An 18,263-nucleotide genomic window follows, 5' to 3' on the forward strand; every position below is an offset into this window, starting at 1 on the left:
TAATGGAATAATATCAAATTTGTGGATGAAGTACCTGGCATTTTTGTTGTTTGGAACCTGTTTGATGCTATTTTTCCTGACAGATGTAAAATTTGATTTATTATTACTGGACTGTAATACTTTGAGCAGTCAAATATATAACACTGGCATACAGTTCTGGGGCTAAATTGAGTTTTTGTGTGGCTGAATGGAATGCCCATCTTGGTTGGATTGAAAAATGTCATAAGGCTTTTTTTACCGAAGCATTTCTGCCAAGTGCGTACAGGAAGTGGCTTTGGCAGTTGTATCCAAACAAGTAACTTCATTTCCTGGAATCTGCTTTTTTGCAAAAAGTGGACTTTAGGAAAGAAAGCATAAGGAGGGATGTTAAAGGGTAGAGGAAAGATCACACCTAAAAGCCTCTGAAAAGAAGTTTCCCAAAATTATTAAATTCCATTTTATCTGGATGTATTCACAACAGCATCATATTTTTTAATTGATAGTTTCTTTATACAATTAAAGTAATACTAAAAATCTGTTGACCTTAGCTGTACATAATTGCTGAAACTGTTGTCTTTACTAAGGTCCTTTTTGCATTGGTCTATTTTATGGTTGGAAAAAAGAAGATGGCATTTGCTGTCTATTGTCAAGGCAGCCACAAAGTAGTGGAGGCACAAGAGAATGTGTTGTATGACGATACAGGTTGTAGGGGGCTATCAGCAACCTTAGGCTTAGTAGAGTTTCTATTTACTGCCATTAAATAAATAAATAAATAAGAGGAAAGATAGTAGATGTTGTCAGGTATAATTTTCAGTCAACAAAAGAGACATGAGTTGATGTAACATTAAACATATCCTGCTAAAAATATGGTTGGTCATGTGCTATTTTTCATATTACTGCAAATTCTTCTTCTAGTCTAACTTGCTGGTTTTGAATCATGCTTTTTTTTTTTCCTTCTCTTTTTTTTTCCCTATTCTTTTAAGGTTACTGTCCTGAATATTTCAATAACAGTGCCTGCAACCTTCCTTACAGTGCTGGATAGCTGCCTGTAATTTAAGCACAGTTTTCATCTTCCTATGCTCTTAATTTTAGGGTCAAATCATAGTTCTTTTTCAGATGCTCGAAAAGTTCAAGCTGGTTTGTATCAAATGTGTTTTTTTTCAATGTTATTGCAAAGGAGGGGCTATTTCAGAATTGCTAATAGCGAAAAACAGTGCTTTGAAAAAATGTGGTAGCAATGGGTCACACTGTGATGCATCAGATGGCAATCTTGAGAAAAAAATACTGTTTTCTTATAAATAATATTGCAAAATGCAAAAGTTTACAGATAAAAGTAAATGCTTATGACACAGAAGAAATCTTAGTGTCAGAAAAAATGCTACAATTAATAGACGATCTATGAAACAACTTAGTATAACTGTTGATTTGTGTAGATTTTTTCTTCTAATGGATGAGGAGACAAGGAAAAATGCTCTGGAATCAGTTCAGTGCAATAATTAAAGTATAAGTAAAGACAAGCAATTGTTCTCTGTACCTTTCCCAAATGGCAAAGGCAGTGCTTACTAAGTCATAAATAGCAGCTGCTGTAAATGTGTTTGGGGATGGAAGTTTACCTTTCCCTTTTTCTTTTTGATACTACTTTTGATATTTCATTCTTTATATAATAATGTGGGGGTTTTTTTGGTTTTGTAATGTTCACATTTTCATTACTTATGCAGAGTAACTGCAAACGGTTGTCGTGTTTGCAATTGTACTTAATGACTACTTGTGCCAGTGTTGTTAGTCCTAAAGAAATGAAACTTCTTTTTAGTAAGAATCTTTCCTGAATAATGTATGAGCTTCTGTTAACGTTTGCCTTTGTATGTTTCTGATTTTTGGTGAATACATGTGATAAATTATGTTGTCTGACTGAGGTGGTTAGCTGGCTTGGAATTTATTTTTTTTTCCTTTATTGGTCACTATCGTTTGAATGCTTCTACTGTTGTGTGGATTTAAATTGTAAATAAAACAATCCCTTGCATTATAGAGGCAATACATTGCATTGAATAAGATGCATAAGGCTGAGACGCAGGGGATCTGTTGTTTATTTCAGTCATTGTTATTTACTTAGTTTGTGAAATTTTACAAGTGACCTCATCTCTCTGAACCAATTTTCTCAACTGTAAAATAGAGTGGCCTGTCTTTCTTGATCACTTTGAGATTTCACATTCAAAGACCATTTCTAAGTGCAAAATATTGTTTTTCTAACACCGAGGAACAGATCAAATGATTTGTGAAAGTAAGATAGTGAATTAGATGCAGAAACTAATATAAAACCTTGGAAGTCTTGACTCTTCATTTTAAGTCAGCATAAATGTTGCAAGATGTTTGTTCTTGAAATTACTTCTCCTTATCAATAGCTGATTTGTTTGGGAAGCTTTGTTGAAAATCTAGTTTACATTTGCTACTTAAAAATCTATGTAAGCATGGGTGAACATTTCTATTTATATGTTTGATATTTATTGTAAATTCTAAGAGTAAGCTGTATACAAATATATTTCATGCAAAGCCATCTCTACTTACTCAGTAAAAGAAAGCAGAGCAAAGCACTCAGATTGAGCTGGGAAGGTTTTGAGTGTTTACATGATTGCATTTTTTATTATGAATCCTTTCTTCTGCAATACATTCCCACTTTGATCAACTCGCTTTATTTATGCCATTTACACCCACCTTTAGCTCTGAGGATAACAAATTCTAAATATTTCAGAAATTTCCTTTAATCTTTAAGTGTACAGAGAGACAGTGACATCACTTTGTACAATGGCCAGTGTTTGGAAACAGAAGGACAATGTCTTAGTTTTGTATCAGGAGCTTTAAAGCAATTCTACATAAGGGAATAGTAGAAGAAAATGTCAGAGTTCCAGGCAAACATTCTTTTGATTTTCAGCAGGTTTATTTAATTAACTAAAGCCTAATGCGAGAGCTCATGGCTCTAAGATACAGCACATTTAATACTGAAGTAAGCTCATATGACAAGGAATTTCCATAATGTATTGTCCCATTTTGATCTTAAGGAAAACAAGTTGTTTAAAGCCTTCAAATAAACAGTGTACTTGGCATTCAGGAAGAATTATGCTATTATTCTAGTGATAGTCCCTTTTTTTCAACAGATTTCCAAGGGGCAAAACCACTCTTACTTTTATGTCTTGACATAAGCAGATTTAGAGCTACAGAGGTTATCGGTGCAAAAATTATCTTTTGATCCTGTGCTGCATATTAATCACATAGTTCAGTTGGTTACAAATTTTGGTTAAAAAGGAATTGAAAGAAGTAGCTTTTCACAGTGGGAATTGTCCCAATATGAAATGGAATTTCTCTCAAGTATTTTGCATGTCTTTTTTTTCTTTTTTTAAGTGAAGTTCCCTAATAGAACTACTGATACCAATGAATTTTCAGCAGAAAACCTCTGTCGTAGTATGTGTCAGAGAGACAAGAGGGGAGTCTTGCCTCTGTGAGCAACCAGTTTTACCATTAATATCACTGGGACAAAAATGTCATCAGTTTGGATTAATCTGAGAGTTTTTCGAATCACAGAAACAAAAGGCAATAATAATGATGCAGAAGAACTCAGATTACTTTTTAAAATTATTTTTGATTTTAACATGTATTTTTAGACAGGTATTAGGCATCATAAAAACACAGTTTTCCTTTTAATGTACTGTGGAGACTATAGTCATCATAACTAAGGATAAATTAGTAGGAATGGACTCTGCAAAGAACATTTTTAAGTAATGTGAAATGTATTGCAAGTTATTGTGAAGTTGTATACATGTTTTAAAAAATAATCAGTATTTTGAATTATTAAGGTTGCTTTCTAATATTAGAGATATTGGGTTTTACCTATTTATTGTCAGGAGGGAGAAAGCTTTTGCATCTCCATACTTATCCATGTGTGCATATACATAGGTTAGCTGTATTTCTAATTTCTTGAACATACTTGGGGAAAAAATGCCAGCACATGTTTACTTGCAGGATCAGGAATTCAAATTCCAAATTAATTTACTTTCTACCACCAGTGTTGAGGATGGTAAAAATACTTTGTAATTGTGTAGTGTAAATATTCATCTAATAGTAAGTTATCTGTAACCACTGTAATCTTTTGCAGGCTTATGGAATTTAAAACACAAAATATTTTTCCATAAATAGTCGTCTTCTAATAAGACAAAAAGAGAAATGGTCAAGAAATTGCTAAAGATGCACTGATAGATTTCTGGAAGACAAACATTCTGTGAATTATTATAAATTGATGTTGTTGAATCCTAGGATTTATTTTACCACACTGTAGTATCAAATTGCTCTCTGATTTTTATTTCATGTGGAATGGTTGCTGCATATAAGTACAAGGAATGATTATTTTACTGAATGTGGATATTTATTGTTATGGCAGCAGGACTTACTGTTAATGGGATAGACTACACCAACCCGTAACTACAGGGTAGAAGGCACTTCCTGCCTCTAGGGACAATTTAAGATGGCAAATTCATCAAAAAGTTGGATTAATTTTACCACAGTGAGGTTTCAGGGATTAAATTTGGAGTTAATATGTACACTTTTGTTTTAAAATTATATTTGTAAACCCTGATCTTATTATTTCTGATATTTTCTCTGAGGACAGAAAATAATATTAATAGCACAGATCTTTTGGCCAATTTAGCAACTATGAGGTCTTAGTTGTTTCTGCTTATTCATTCTCCCTTTGGTAAGACAGAGAAATTCGTTCTCTGCAGTGGGCCTGCCCTAAAGGAAGGTATGTTAATAATTTCAGTGAGGAATGTACAGGGTGGAATCTTACCTACAAAGTAGGGGAAACTCAGAATTCATTTTATAGTGGTCATAGCTTCTTGATTCTGAGCTCAAAATATAAGTTTCTTATCATTAAGCGGTAGTTTTTTATTAAAATGCATTAAGATATATTTAACAAAAAACCCTCACTCCAACGCTTTGCAGCAGCAATAGCATAAGCTGTCATCCCTGTGCTGTTTCCAAAATGTTGTATGCCTGAGGTTGTCAGGTAGGGAATTAATTTTTAATGAATATATTCTTCTATTTTTCCCCTTTATGTTCCTTCTCAGTTCTGGGAACAGTGCTGTAGTTAGTCATAAAAGATGTTCCTCATTCATCATCCTGGAGTGGATATACAATGCCCCAAAAATGGATGTGCAAAGAGGAAAATGTCCAGGTGAATCCCTGGGATGAAGGGAAGATGCTTTGAGATCTGGCTGCAAAGGTCTAGACACACTATGCAGTAGAGAGTAATCCACTTTTAGCTATTTGAAGATGACATGACTGGCAGTGGGGAGCTCTCATATTCAGTCTTATTAATTCAAAACCTAGAGTTATCTATATATTTGAGTGGATATTTTTGCAATAGTTTTGGAAATTAAAGCTTTTATTTCAGGTGAGGTTTTTTGCTTTATGTAATGCAAAATCTTTTATCTTGTGGTGGCGGTAGTGGTTGTTTGGTTGGAGGGCTTTTTTGTGTTTTTGTTTGTTTGTTTGCTTGTTTGTTTGGGGTTTTTTTTTTTTTTCCCCTTGTTTTTTGGTAATAATGCACTTCAAAATGCATAGCAGAGAAGTTTGGGAAAATGACAGACAGTAATTGCACCATTGCTGAGTTTAAGTTTCCAAACTCATCAAGTGATAGTACTAGTTGGGAAAGTTAACATTCCTGTTATAAATTGCATCTTCAATATAAAACATACAGATTTTAAAGTATTGCTTCTAATATCAGATGGGATGTTAGAATCCTATTAATTGTCTTTTTCAAATGTGTATTGGTCTTCCATGAGGAGTGCCTGTGCCAAGAGGAATAAACAAGTATATTTACTTGAATTCCAGAAATATATCTGTAATATTAATGAAATTTGTCAAGCATTTTTTATTTCCTTCAAACAATCTAAGCTAAAGATAACCCAAAATTGTAATTGTTAGCACATATTACTTCAAGTCTTGAGATAAGCAATGAGGTTTTTGCTTGTATCATTTTGTGTTTACACATCTGTCCTTATATATAGGAATTCCCAAATTTATCAAACACAAGGTTTTTTAGAAGGCTTTAGCTGATACATAGGATTGTGTGGTGCAATTCTAACTTTCATTGATCCTAAATAACACTCAGCCTTGCTTCCTTCCATCCTTCTTCACTCAAACCTGTGCAAATACTGTGCAAGGTGTTGGTTTGGGTTTCATCAACTCAGTTTTTGAACTGCACTGAAACAGGAAATTACACATTTTGAGTATCCAACTTACTATATACCAATGCTAATAAAAGAATACATCCACATAGTTAACCTTCTGCAGCTGTCCTTTGGCTTGAAAATGACAATTTTTAATCTCTGTTGTTATGAAATTGTCAGAGTAAAAGTATCATCATACATATAGTAACTAAAGAGGGATATCAGTGAATACAATGAGATGATAGGAATTTTGTTGTCACATTATCAACTTAGAAACATGTAAGTAGATATTTGGTAAAAATAATTAATGTCTTATTAATTGATAACCATAAAGAAAAGCCACCTCACAAGAACTTGGCTGTCATAGAGTTTGCTGTCAGTTATATTTTTGGCAGTTACAGCAGCACTTCCATTCAGTATACATGATTGTGTCTCTGCATAGGTTGATATATTAGTAGAGTCTGATTGAAGAATTTCATTTTAAGAAAAAAAACAATGTTGTCTATAAACTATTATGTAAGAAAGTCAAAGATCTATCTTAGAATGTCTTGAGCCTGAGCTGTACCAGAAGAATGGCAAAACCAGCGTACAGCTAGAGTTTGCATCTCTCCCATGCAGTCGCCCTTACATCCAACACATGGCTCCTTCTCACCAGCCTTCCTTGAGGCTTGCAGCATTGGAAAGTGTCTCAATATAGGTGCATTTTTGTATTCTAAAAATTTCATCTGCTGCCTATAATTTTTTCTAACAAGGATGTTTACTACTTAAAATATTTTTCCATTTTGATTAATTTATCAGTATTTCCATAGAGTCGGCATTTCTCTTGTTGCAAACAGCAATTGCTAATGGCTACAATTCAAACCATGTGAACTTATGTAAATTTTCAATGGTATCTTAAGAATTTTCAAGTTAAAATTTGTCTTTCTGTTGAATAACTGTTTCTGTAGGTTTTATTCTTAGAATATTAAAAGTAAATAGTATTAATGTGTTGCATATCTTTTTTTCCTTAAAAATGTAATGCGCATGTTATTTGTCATTATCGCCAGCTGTTAAAAGGAATAAGCAAAGGGATTGGTAAAGCTCATTCATCTTGAATGTAAATAGATAGCAAATTTCAAAATTCATTAATCTAGGTGGTTGACTGGCAAGAAGACATAGCTTACCATAGAATTTATCTCATGGTTTCTTCTGTCAACTCTCTCCCTCAACATACCCCATTTTTTTGGTACTGGTGTTCCTGCTGAAGAGAAAAAAAACAAATTTTAAAAAAAATCATGAAGTGACTCTTGCACTCCTGTAGTTTATAGCCTGAAATATTAAGATAGCCCAAGCTTGTACTAATTGATAGTGTACCCATTACAGATGGTTTTTTCTTGTCTGCCAAAGCTGTAGTACATACAGACTACTTCTACTTAGAAAACCTCAGTACCTTAATAAAGAATAAAACTAAACTGTAATATGAAATTTCAAGTACAGTAAGTTTCCAAAACCAGATTGATGTTTATAACAAGTCATTTTTCTCTGCTAAACTGCTCTGAAAATGAAATATGTCTCTTTTGTGGTTTTTTGTGTTACCGGCAAGATGGTAGACACAATTCTGCAAGCACCAAAAATACATGCAAATCTCTACAGATGTCCCTAACAAAAAACTTCACTTGCATTTGGTCCAAGCTGTCATGACTCCATTGATGTAGGTTACCATTTGGTTGAGCTCTTAAAATATTCTTGTCCAGCCATTCAGAGTAATTTTTCTAAAACTGAGAAAGAAAATGGAAAAGGAGAATTTAAATACTGTATCTATCACTCAAAACAGCATAGAACATGTCAATGAGGCAAATTTTGTTGAGAACATATTGTTCTAGTTGAAAAAGACAAGTTTTTGAACATAAAAGCCTTTATTCAGGTCTAAAACAGAAGTGGCAAATGTTGCTACTGCAACATGGCAAATATATGAAAGATGTTAAAACATATACATTTAATTTGCTATTATTCAATCTTAACTGAAATCTTAATCTTAAGCACAATAGTCTAAACTTAGTAGGCAACTCAAGTGCCTAATATATTGGCCCTTGTATTTAGTAAATTTTTTTCAACTGCATCGACTTTTGAAGGGAACAGATTTCAACTCCCATATACAGAGGGAAATGCACAGTCTGTTTCTGATACCCAGTGTTTAATGTAAACTGCCCAATGCAGTATAACACATATGTCTTCTTTTATAAGAAGTTATCTGAAATGTGTGATTCCAGCATAGACAAAAGTGAATTTTATTTATTTAGAAGTGGCAGCACTGCTGGGTGGGTCTCCTAAAGTTCTTGTGGGTTTGACTTCATATTTTCCTTTGTATCCACCCGCTGAGCTTCTGCCAAGCCTACCATGCTTCATTTCAGGCTCTCTCTTTGTACCTACTAATTAAGGACTTTCAATGTGTGCATGTATTATACAATCAAATATGATCTCACAGACAGCTTTAAAGAAGTAAATGGTTGCAAATAGTAGCCAAAAATTATTTTTTTCTCTTTTGAGATATACAAGCTGTCATACACAAAATGTAAAATATTTCTGCAATAATATTGGTATCAGAACATGAGAAAAACTTGGTTTTACCAATAAACACACTACTTTATTCCTCACTGCTGACATTCCTTTCTGCAAACATTTTGTTCATATTTTGTAGCCTCTATATGCACACTTGGCTCCTCTGCTCCTACTTTGATAACTCTGCTGCCCATTGGCTCTTCAAAGAATATGTAAAAGCATAACTAGATAACATAAAAATAGGCACACTGTAAACCCTTAATGCTAGTGCAGATATTCTACAGCATCTTGAAGCTATCTCATGCAATCTGAGAAATCATTAGAACCCATAACTAACAGAAACATAATCAGGCAAAAATGGCACTGTTAACTGAGTCTAACACATCCCAGGAATATATGTGCTCTATCAGGTGAAGGGTCTGACAGTATATTAAGTTGCTATTAACAGTTTTATCCTGTAATTCTCATTGCATTGTGCTTTGCAGCATTTAGTCAGGTAGACAAACTGATATACTAATTTCCAGAGAGGAAAATGAGGGAAAGAGATTTCAATAGTTTTCAGCTTTTCACACTGAGATCATTCTAAGGTTCAATCTGGTATCAGACTTACCACAAGTGAGCAAGAAGCCTAAATGCATTTCTGACTATTGTTAGGAATTAAAGGTCAAGTGGCTTTTGTTGCAAAAGTAGAACTATTAAAAACGTACAGCTGGGATAATATGAAAAATATTTTTCTTACCTGTACTGTTACCTGAGATTTCTTAAAATAATGAAACTGGAGAAAGTCAATGTGATTCAATTCAGCTGTCATATCCCATTTGGGGCTTTGTTGTTGTTGTTCTGTGATGTTGAACAATCTTAAAATAGTCAATTTTATCTTGTTTTAAGTTAAGTTTATATTCATTTAACCTTTGTTTTTGAAATACAGTTCAGTATTTGCCTTACTACTCTTGCAGAATAATATTAATAAATGCAAAAACCTTCTCCTAATGGGATTCTTGTAAGAGGTTGGAAGGATTTTTTGGAAGCATTCCAGTTGAACTTTATAAAAATTGACTTGTACAAAGTTAGCATTGTATGTAACATTTCATTTTTGTTCTCTTATTTTAGTAATCTTAAATAAATCCCAGTTTTAGTGATCACGTCCTCTAACAGCAGAAATGGTACTTGTCTTTGATTTGTGTCTGACGTACTCCTCTAGAAGTTTGTTCTTTGGTATTAGGCATTTGCAGTGTTTAATTTAGTGGTGATTTCTCTTCTGTTTATAAATTATTTCAATGTATATGGAATAGTTTGTCTTGTCAATCAATTAACTTTATGTGGATAAAATGATGATGCCTGGGTAAGTGACTGATATACCAATTAACTTGAGGGTTTACAAAGTGCAGTCTGATCTGCTTAGATCAGTGTTCAGTACCACAACAAATATGCTCAAGATTTCAAGAAGCTATTTTATCCTCTTCCTACCCTGTAAATAAACAGAAAGTCCAGAGCCAAAGAAATTGAATTTTCCAGGGTTTTATTTAGTTCATTAAGTCTGAATATTCTGGTTTTCCTTTGAGGCTTTTAACTTTCCCAAAGATTATGTTTTGCAGTTCAACACTGCAGGGGTAACGTGAGCAACCTTGTTTTATGTCTTTCCCATTCTTGAATTCCAGTCTAATGAAAGTAGCCATGTGTAATACACATGCTTTACATGAGGAATTTAGCTGAGCTTTAGAGTGGGCAAGTACTTGTATATTGTTTTGGGGTTTGTTTTCCTGTTTTTAAGTATTTATTCTTTGTTGATTCATTATTCCCAAGCTCTGTTACATCTATTTTTTCCATTCTGGACAGATGGCTATAATATCTTGAGGAATCTTTGTCAAGTTGTAATGAATTATGCTTGCATGTAAACACTTCTAATACCTTAGTTCCAATAGAAAGACTTAACAAATAATTTGCTTTTACTTTCTTTTGAAAGTCTCCACAGTTCCTTGTTTGTATTTAATAATAGGTGGAAATACATAATGGCATGGACAGGTTGAGAGTCTTCACAAGCACAGAGACTCACAATTCATGCTACCTGCCACCCTGAAATTCTTCAGACAACCCTGACTTGGATGAGAACTTTTCTTGAGCCAGGGGGACTTGTTGCTCCTATTGATTTTAGTGGAAGAACTGGCAATTCTTGTCAGACGGAGCACTTAGTAGGAATGGAAAGACAAAGCCTCCTACTGTGAAAATGTAGTTTCTGCAAAAACAGATATGTGGGTAGATATGTGGACAGATGCCTTTCTCGTTAGAATATACGGTCTGAACAGCTATTCCCAAGAGTTTTCTTTTGTTAGCAGAAAGTCTTAATGTTCCTCCCTCAGATCAGCTCAATTTTCAACCTGGATTCTTCACTCCTGGAGAGTTGTTTCCAATTCTTTTTGCAGGTTAAACTGGCAGCCTCTGGCATGAAGTATCTTGGAACACCCTTGGAGCTCTTGTACAAAGACCAAAATCTGGTTGAAAGGTGGGGTCTTGAGGAGACACAGTGATTTTGCTTTCTGACAGAGAAGATATCAATTTCATGCTACTGCTTGACAGACTTTTCCAGACTTAACTGAAGACCAATGCGAATGTTTTTTCTGGGTTTCATGCATTAAACTTTTTGAAGATTGTCTCCCTCTGAGCAATAAACTCTTTTTCAACAAACCAATAACAACAAAAAAAAAGAAGGTGGCCAGACTCAGCACTCTGTAAGTGCCATTTCCAGTTTGAGCATTCTTGAAATCTTTATTTTAAAAATGCTGAAATAAAATCCTTAAAAAATCATCCAGTATTTATAAACTGATATCACTACAGCAAGCTGCAATGGGATTTTTGGGTGTTGGAAACATTTAAAAATGAGCATGGTCATTTAAAAATGTACAACCATGTTTGATCACTTCTGGCAACAAAATAAGGTCTAAGTTTATACACTTGCATGCTCTTACCTACTCAGATACAGTCATTCAGTAATCCCAGTGGATACTATTTAACTCAAAAATAGCATTCAGCCCTATAATTTCTCTGCTGGCAGTTGAGCAATCAGTGCCACACTATGCCCTACAAGTTTCTTTAACTTACTTTCCTAATTAAAGTTTGTGAGGATCTAAACAATTGTTGTTTAGGATGGCTATAAATAGCATTTGGTTATGTAATGGCACAGGATAAATTTTCTCTAATTTACTTAGTGATAGAATAGGATGCATGATATCTGCCAAGGGTTTCGCTGATATGCAGCCTTCTGTAGACATACAACTGAGTCTTGGAATTGCTTTGATCTTTTCATGTCACCTCAAAAAGTAATCAGCCACATCCAAAAGCCTTATTACATTTTTGCTCAATGTATTTTGAAATATTCTCAATTTCAAGAGTTTAGCCTATGATTGATATTACAGCGAGCTTTCTATTTCTTGGTCATTTCAGATCTTGTTGCTCTAGTTCAGAGCTTGTGAGCCATCATTCTCCTCCTTCTTTCTGATTTATCCACATTCAGTGGGATAGTTGTAATTTGCACATTGTATGAGAGGAGCTTATCAAACTGAAAATTTCTTTTAATATGAAAGTGAGTGAGAGGCACTGGATAGGAGTGCAGACTGAAATCAAACTTTCAATAAGAGCATTATTAAACATTTGACTTCAGGATGTGCACCAAACCTGAATTTTCCCAAAATTTCAGCTGTTCAAATTTGCTGTAAATAATAATGACTTTGCTGTAAATTTTGCATCATGAGTTGGGCATATTTGTGTTCTACCATTAAAGCAAATTTACACAACCTAACAGGAAAGGTATAATTAAAATTAAGTCGATACAAAGTTTGTCACTTTTTAGTGCAACCCTGTGAACTAGTGTTTCATGAATGTGATTGCAAGAAATGCTTTTTCCAATGATCTGAGTTATTTTTATGACAATGATTATTCCAGTTCACATTATAATGACTTGATTACATGTGTTTCCTTGTCCTCATCCTGTAGGATATGATCATTCTTCCTTAGATAAGTATTTTCAACTATTTATTTCATGATGCTATGCCACAGTATTGAAGGAGAGGAGAAATTGTTTGGCCTGAAAAAGGAATTGTTTTTTAGAAGTCTAGCAGTTTTCACTGGACTGTTTGACTACCTTGCCAAAATTTGTCATCATCAATGGTTGCTTCTCTCAATTCTTCTTTTATTCATATCATGTATATTTTCCTATACATAGGTTTCAATTTATAGCTAGAGAAAAATAGAAATTCAATAGCACCTTGTTGTAAAGGAACATATCGCTTATTTATTTGAATTGGGCCCAGGTGAAACTTTGTGCCACTAATGTTAGTGCACCTTTCCACTTGGACACCATTTAAAAGAAGGTGAAGCTATTTTATGGAATTATAGATTGTTTAAAGAAATATAAACAGCATGATTGAAGATATAACATCAAGCATGGAGTAGGAATAATTTTTATTACTGAGCAGAATGAAAACACAACCACTCCATGTTTTTTGCAGTCTTTTATGAAGAATTCCCTTATTATTATCCTGAACATCTCCCAGAGGCTGCAACATGCTTCTGTACCTGGTTTATGCTTATATTATGCTGAGATAAAATCTTAATGGTCCTTTTTAAGCTCTTTTCCTCAGATACCATTTTCAGAATGCAGTTGTTTACTATTCCATGTATTTTTGTATTTTCTTAAAAGGAATTGTATAAACCAGAATTTTTCCCCTTCCTAGGAGTTCTGGGGATCTATTTTTGTGTGCTTTGTTTGGCTATACAAATCTGCTGCCTCTTAATGTAGCACTGGAAAATTATTATCAGATTACCTTTAATTTTACCTTTGATTTCTGCCAGGCAGAAGCAATGATCATTATAATAGTTTTGTTTTCTAAACCTGCTTCTACTTTCATTGCTTCTGCTCTCAAAGGCAACACATTGTCAGAAGGGTTAAATTCTTTACATTGCAGTGTAAATATGAGAAAGGATGTTTCAATGTTTATTTTAGGCTCAGTCATTAATTTTGTTCAGGATTCTGCACTTAATACAAACTTTTTCTGCAAAAAAAGCAATTCTAGCAGGTCAATTCAGGCTGCATATTAAATTTAGTTCTAGTGATGGGATGAATGTGCTATAAAACTCTGCTTGCAAAACTGCCTTTTTTTCTTCAAGGAAAGCATGAAACATGAACATTATTTTCTCAGGTCATCATCACAGAAAAATATATTTTTCCTAAATCCTCTTGCTGTTTTGGATCACACAACAGTAAAGACTGCACTGTATTTTTTATTTTAATTTTCTTATTCAAAAAGGGTGGAGTATTTCTGTGTGCTTTGCCATTCAAACATTCCTGGTGGTTCTATTTTCAACTAAAAATTGTTAAATTAGTAACAGATGTGCTGATTCTTTTGACTGAAACAGAGGGCAATTTTTTCTACTGTATTTTGAATAAAGTTTACTAAACTTTTACTGATTATTGAACCCTGAATGCTAATTTTTGTTTCCAGCCTTCAGTGTAAACAGTATCTTACATCACAGAAATCTCACTGAAATCAGTGGGGAGTAACCCTGATATTACAAGTAGGATGAGGGGCAGCAGAACACATTTGGATTGACTATAAAATGCAGCTTATGGAGCTGGACCCCAAGGTGCAGCATCCCAGTACTGCATTTCCCAAACTGTGTAGGTATGTTTTCTTAATGTATCATCCCCACTTACACCAAAATTGCAAAGCAGGTAGCCCAGAAAATAATTGACATACATGCATACATATCTTATTGGTAATACTGGTCCATAGACACAAAACATATAGAAAACTCTTGCGCAGCAGAACTCCTGGGAAACTTTATATTACAGCTCTTGTGCACAATGAGTTTGGGGGTCTCAATAGTGCTGAAGCATGAGGGAAGGCTTGTGAATAGGACAGGAGAAAGACAGTAGGGGAAAAAAAAAATCCCATTTATGGAATACCGTTCTGAGGTTTGAGTTACAGCCATGAGGTTGAATTAGAGGTGGAGCTATTTTGCATTTTTTACACAGTTTGAGTGTGAGATTCCTCCCTCTTTCTGCTCCTGAACTATCTTCATTACTGTAATTTATTCAAGTACAAGTCTTATTCTTTCTCTTTTCTTGCTTATTTATTGGCATATATGTACTCATGATAATACAGATGCTGCTGTAACCTTTCATTCTTAAGCCTTTAGATTTTTTTGTTAATGATAATACAGATGCATGATTTCTTACTTTGATCTGTAGATCATCTAGCAATGAGAACTGATAAATAATGCAGACTGTAATACTTTTCTGTAGTGATTTTTTTATAAGATTTGAAGGTCAAATAGGTCTTGACCTTCTGGCACATCAAAGGAAATTAATACCATGTTGAAAATACTAAAGGCAGGAACCTACCATTTTTATAGGTGCAGTACCTGCTTCACTTAAAAGGGGATTAAAAACATTCACTAAGGGGGATAAAACATATGCATAAATAAAATAAACTGTTGGGTTTTTTTTTTTCTTCCAAGAATACTGAAAATATTCAAGGTATGTTTAGGAGCTAATATGAAACAGGGATGAAATTACAGAAGCAAATAGCTGTTTGCTGTTGTTAAAATACCTCTGGCTCGTGCTTAAGAATATTTCACATATTTTTAGTTTTTGAAGTTTGGTTTTACTTTTTGAGGTTGTTTTACTTATGAACATTGAGAAATTTCACAGCTCAAACATTCAGACTTCAGAGAAGTGAAACAAACTTAATTTTTCAGATAAGAGAACTCGTTTGTCAAAAATGCTTTTGTGTTGGTGGAACACTGAACTAATCTTTGGGTGCTTTAAGACTCCTGGGCTGACTTGCTGTATTTGTCTAAATAGGAGTTAAATAAATGTAAAATGTCTGTCTTTTGGTGACTCTGAAGTAGTTACCTTTTATTTTCTTTTTTTTTTTTTCTTTTTTTTTTTTTTTTTCCCCTTGGGGTAGGAGGAAAGATGTCACTTGGATGTCAGGAAGCTTTTGAAGTTTTCAAGCAGGACCATGGTGACAGTATAGCCATTGAGGACAACAAAGAGCTTCTAAAACAGAGGTGAGTGTCACAGCAAGGTACAGCTGGAGGCAGACATCCAGGATTTCATTATAATCTGAGTAGGAAGACATAACTTTACACCAGACATCCCAAGCTTCTGTTGAGAAATTGGTATAGAAAATTCACCTTTTCTTGTTGAGGATATTTCATATTCAGAAGACATTGAGTGGTGGCAGAATAAAAGTCTGGATAGACTATGAAAGTAGCATGAAGAATCAGTGCCTCTTTCCTGTGGTTTAATTCATCTTATCTTCATAGCCATGTTGAAGCAATGTGGTAAATGGCATTCATGATCATGAATTATGTAAAGGAAGTAAGATCCATGTGACTGAATCAATTACTGCAATTTCCATTGTCAAAAATGCTTTGCTGGCTTCAGCACTGAGTTGGACAGTGAGCCAGGAGATGTTTAACATATGCTTTTGTCTGTTGTTCCTAACTTGTTTGTCAAGTGATTTTAGCCTCTCTCTCTGCCAGTTTTGCACTCAAAAACAGAAATAATAGTTTCCTCTTCCACATTTATTGTTCATGTTGGCAAAACACTTCAAAGTCTTCAAGTGAAGACGGTGAGAATGGTAAAACATTGAAAACACAAATTTTCAAAAATCAGATTTTGAACATCTCAGAAATTAATCCACCAACGCTTGTTCTTGTTGATTGGATAACAGTACTGCTTCAGTGTCAGTTTTTCAAGTGCTAACCCTCCTTGTACTGCAAGAGAAACACAAGGGTTGGTTTGTTTGTTTGTTTGTTTTTTCTTCTTTGTTGTCCTGGTGTTTTCTCCTTCTCCAGGTTTCTCCGGCTTTCTTCTGTTTTCTTAACAGTATTTTCCCACTTAATAGACATGAAAGACGTTGTTTTCAGGGCAAGAAATATTCTCTATATCTCTGCAACTTATTAAAGATCCTACTATTTATCACTTTTCTGAGGTGGCTGACTTTATTCCTGGGTCTACAACTCCACAGGGACATAAATTGCCAAGGTATTAGATGTATGTTAGAATTTATCCATGGAAATTGGAGGTTTAGCAATGCCTTTCTTCTGAACAATATGTCAGATCATGCTGCATCACTGCGCCATGACTGTATAAACGAATACACTGCAATCATTTCTGGCACTGCTGTCTGTTGAGCAGAACACTTCATGGTCACAGCATGATAATGGGAGCAATACAGTTCCGAGCCATGCCCTGGATTTCCTCTAGTTAATTATCATTCTTCCATATTTTCTCTGTTTGTTATTACTATGAAGCAAACTGTTATTTCTTTCTGGTTTCAGAACGTGTAATAGAGATGGGCAGAACCCACAAAGTTTGACATCAGATTTGCTTTCCCTAAAGGACAAAGAGATTCATGCTAATGCTTTGAGAAACCCCTCTCTAATATTGCATCAGCTGATTACGGAAATCAGTGCAAATGTGAAGGCTGACACCGCGGACCAACACAGTTTTCCCCCCCCATTTGCAGTCATTTATAGCATGGTGGCTATAGCTCCAAGTTTACAGTGTTCATCAAAATGGATTTATATCAAGTCCAGTCTGTAATTTGAAACGCAGCTGCTGAACTAGCATTTACACAAAAGCTCTGTTACCCAGCCAGTGTTCAAATTGCACAGGAAGAAGTGTGTGGACACCACATGTTTAAAGGTTACCATAACTTCCATTTATACGTAGGCCTCTTATGTTAATAATTTTGTTTGTAGTTTCATAACCACTTATGTAATACCACAAACAATATTTGATTCACAAATTACTTATTTTTAGCTGTCTTAGTTTTTCCGTTGGCTATTTTCGCTAGATTTTCTTGGTTTGCTAATTATATCATTCTCATATTAATTGAATGGTGAACTGTGACTGAGCATAGTTGGAAGTTTGACTGTGAAGGTCGCGACTGTTGCTTGGGCTGTGAAATTATTCATATAGATTGAATATATATGGTCATACATATACAGTCTACTTTTTTTTTTTTAACTACCTGTGTACAAACAATCAAATCTTGAAAAACATTTCTCTTGTTAAAAAAATATACAAAAGAAATATTGTTTTTAACATAAGCTTTTCACCTACTACTTCAGAGGTCTGTACAGGGGCAGCAGCTCAGTACTGTAACTCAGTACCAACTCTGGATTTGATAAGTAGTTAAGCATAACTTCTCTCTGAAGCTCATTTACCGACTTACTGTTCAAATGAAAGACAATAGATTCAAGCTATTATTGTAGGACAGTTTCCTATGGGAAGTGGCTTTGTAAGATAGGAAAGGTGATCTTCTAAAGCTTAGTTTGCAGGTAATGTGAACCAATTCTTTTTCATTTTTCTTCTGTATGTTAATAATGGCTGCCCCACTTAAAAACAAAACAAAACAAAACTGTGTTAATGCCCAGAGAGAATCAGATTTCTGCAACTTGGACTATCTATCCTTGAACTCCAGAGAACTTAATAATATCCTGCTTCTGATTGTGACCATG

At 34.3% G+C, this 18,263-nt stretch overlaps 1 protein-coding gene across 6 annotated transcripts in view; it reads left to right on the forward strand.

Moving 5' to 3' along the window:
- Nucleotides 1-18,263, forward strand: part of KIF6 (kinesin family member 6) — a 166,227-nt gene that overhangs the window by 89,906 nt on the left and 58,058 nt on the right. For all 6 annotated transcript variants that reach the window (XR_011738272.1, XR_011738273.1, XR_011738274.1 and 3 more), the window contains exon 14: nt 15,698-15,800. Coding sequence is in view for 3 of the 6 variants with exons in the window: in XM_065833155.2 (XP_065689227.2) it covers nt 15,698-15,800 (103 nt within the window). In the remaining 3 variants the exon portion in view is untranslated. The remainder of the gene's footprint in view (nt 1-15,697; nt 15,801-18,263) is intronic.

This window comes from Patagioenas fasciata, chromosome 3, assembly GCF_037038585.1.
Source record: "Patagioenas fasciata isolate bPatFas1 chromosome 3, bPatFas1.hap1, whole genome shotgun sequence".
NCBI lineage: Eukaryota > Metazoa > Chordata > Aves > Columbiformes > Columbidae > Patagioenas > Patagioenas fasciata.